Genomic DNA, 1,253 nt, shown 5'->3' with positions numbered 1-1,253 from the left:
GCACTCAGGAGACAGAGGCAAGTGGATCCCTATGAGGCCCTGGCCTGGTCTACATATTGAATTCTGGGGGAGCCAAAAATAGAGAGAAAGACCTTTTCTCTAAACAAAAACAAAACCAGTCTGTTTGTATGAAAACTTATATAGAGAGGCTCAGAGAACAATACTTACAACAGCCAACATTGCAAAATTGAGGAATGGAACAAAAATGTAGTATATCCATGCAACTGAATATTACTCAGCAATAAAAAGAACAAAGTACTGATTAACATGCTACATGACTTTATGTTAAGTGAAAGACACTGGTCATCAAAAGTCTTATATTTTCTCTAGAGATAGATGGGAATGGGGGATGGGCACTAGTGGGTTATGGTGCTTCTCTTTGGGAAGATAAAATATTCTGAAATGAGGCAGTGGTGATGCCTGCACAACTCCGAATATACACAATCCACTGGCATATACAGTTTTAAATACAATATGTGAGTTATATTTCAATTATGTAACCCCCCCAATCAACTCAGAACTAAACACCTAATAAAAAGAAAGTAAGAACCTTTAAAGGTATATTAAGCAGGCTAAAACCCAATGTGTGAATATAAAACAAAAAAGGGCACGTATAAAACTCATCTAGAAAGGAAAGCCAGATGCTGAAGTAATAGCTCATGTGTATCACTGGGCTATTGTCCTATTAGAAGTTTCCAATAGCATCAGCTTTCATGTGACTTGAATGAAGATATGAAAGCCATGCTGATAAGGTTTACACATGGCAACATCTGTAAGGGACAGCGGGTACATGGAACAATGAACTGGAATATTCTAATTATAAGTCAGTAGAGATAAATTAAAACTAGAATTTACTGGACCAGATGCACACCAACTGAAGAAGAGATTCCAATTTCATACTTGAATTTGTGAATCAGTGCAAGGGAAAGGAATAATTTTTTACTATTTCTGGAAGTAATCTCAAATTTAAACTGTAGACACTTAGAAGATGAACTGAAATAGTCCCTTCAAAAGACCAATGATAGCAACAAAAGCATGAAAGTTTTTGCCAAGAGCTATGACCACAATTGTCTCACCCTCTTTCAGACGATCTCCCTCAGCCTTGGTTTTCTTCTGTCTTTCTGATCCAGCAAGGTCTACAAGATGCAGCTTGGAACGAAAACTGCTATTTCTGTGATGGTAACAGAAGATACAGTGAGAACAATACACAAGCTTAAAAGTAGCTGAGCTATCAGAGCTGACTGGCCAGCTCT

General features: G+C 37.6%; 1 protein-coding gene across 1 annotated transcript in view; it reads right to left on the bottom strand.

The window, feature by feature from the left end:
- Kif4a (kinesin family member 4A) overlaps window positions 1-1,253 on the bottom strand; it is a 99,485-nt gene that overhangs the window by 81,162 nt on the left and 17,070 nt on the right. Inside the window, exon 5 of the mRNA XM_031368811.1 lies at window positions 1,077-1,251. Coding sequence (XP_031224671.1) covers window positions 1,077-1,251 — 175 coding nt within the window. The remainder of the gene's footprint in view (window positions 1-1,076; window positions 1,252-1,253) is intronic.

This window comes from Mastomys coucha, chromosome X (genome assembly GCF_008632895.1).
Source record: "Mastomys coucha isolate ucsf_1 chromosome X, UCSF_Mcou_1, whole genome shotgun sequence".
NCBI lineage: Eukaryota > Metazoa > Chordata > Mammalia > Rodentia > Muridae > Mastomys > Mastomys coucha.
The sequence above is the reverse complement of the archived record's forward strand: the minus strand, read 5'-3'. Positions and strand labels throughout refer to the sequence as shown.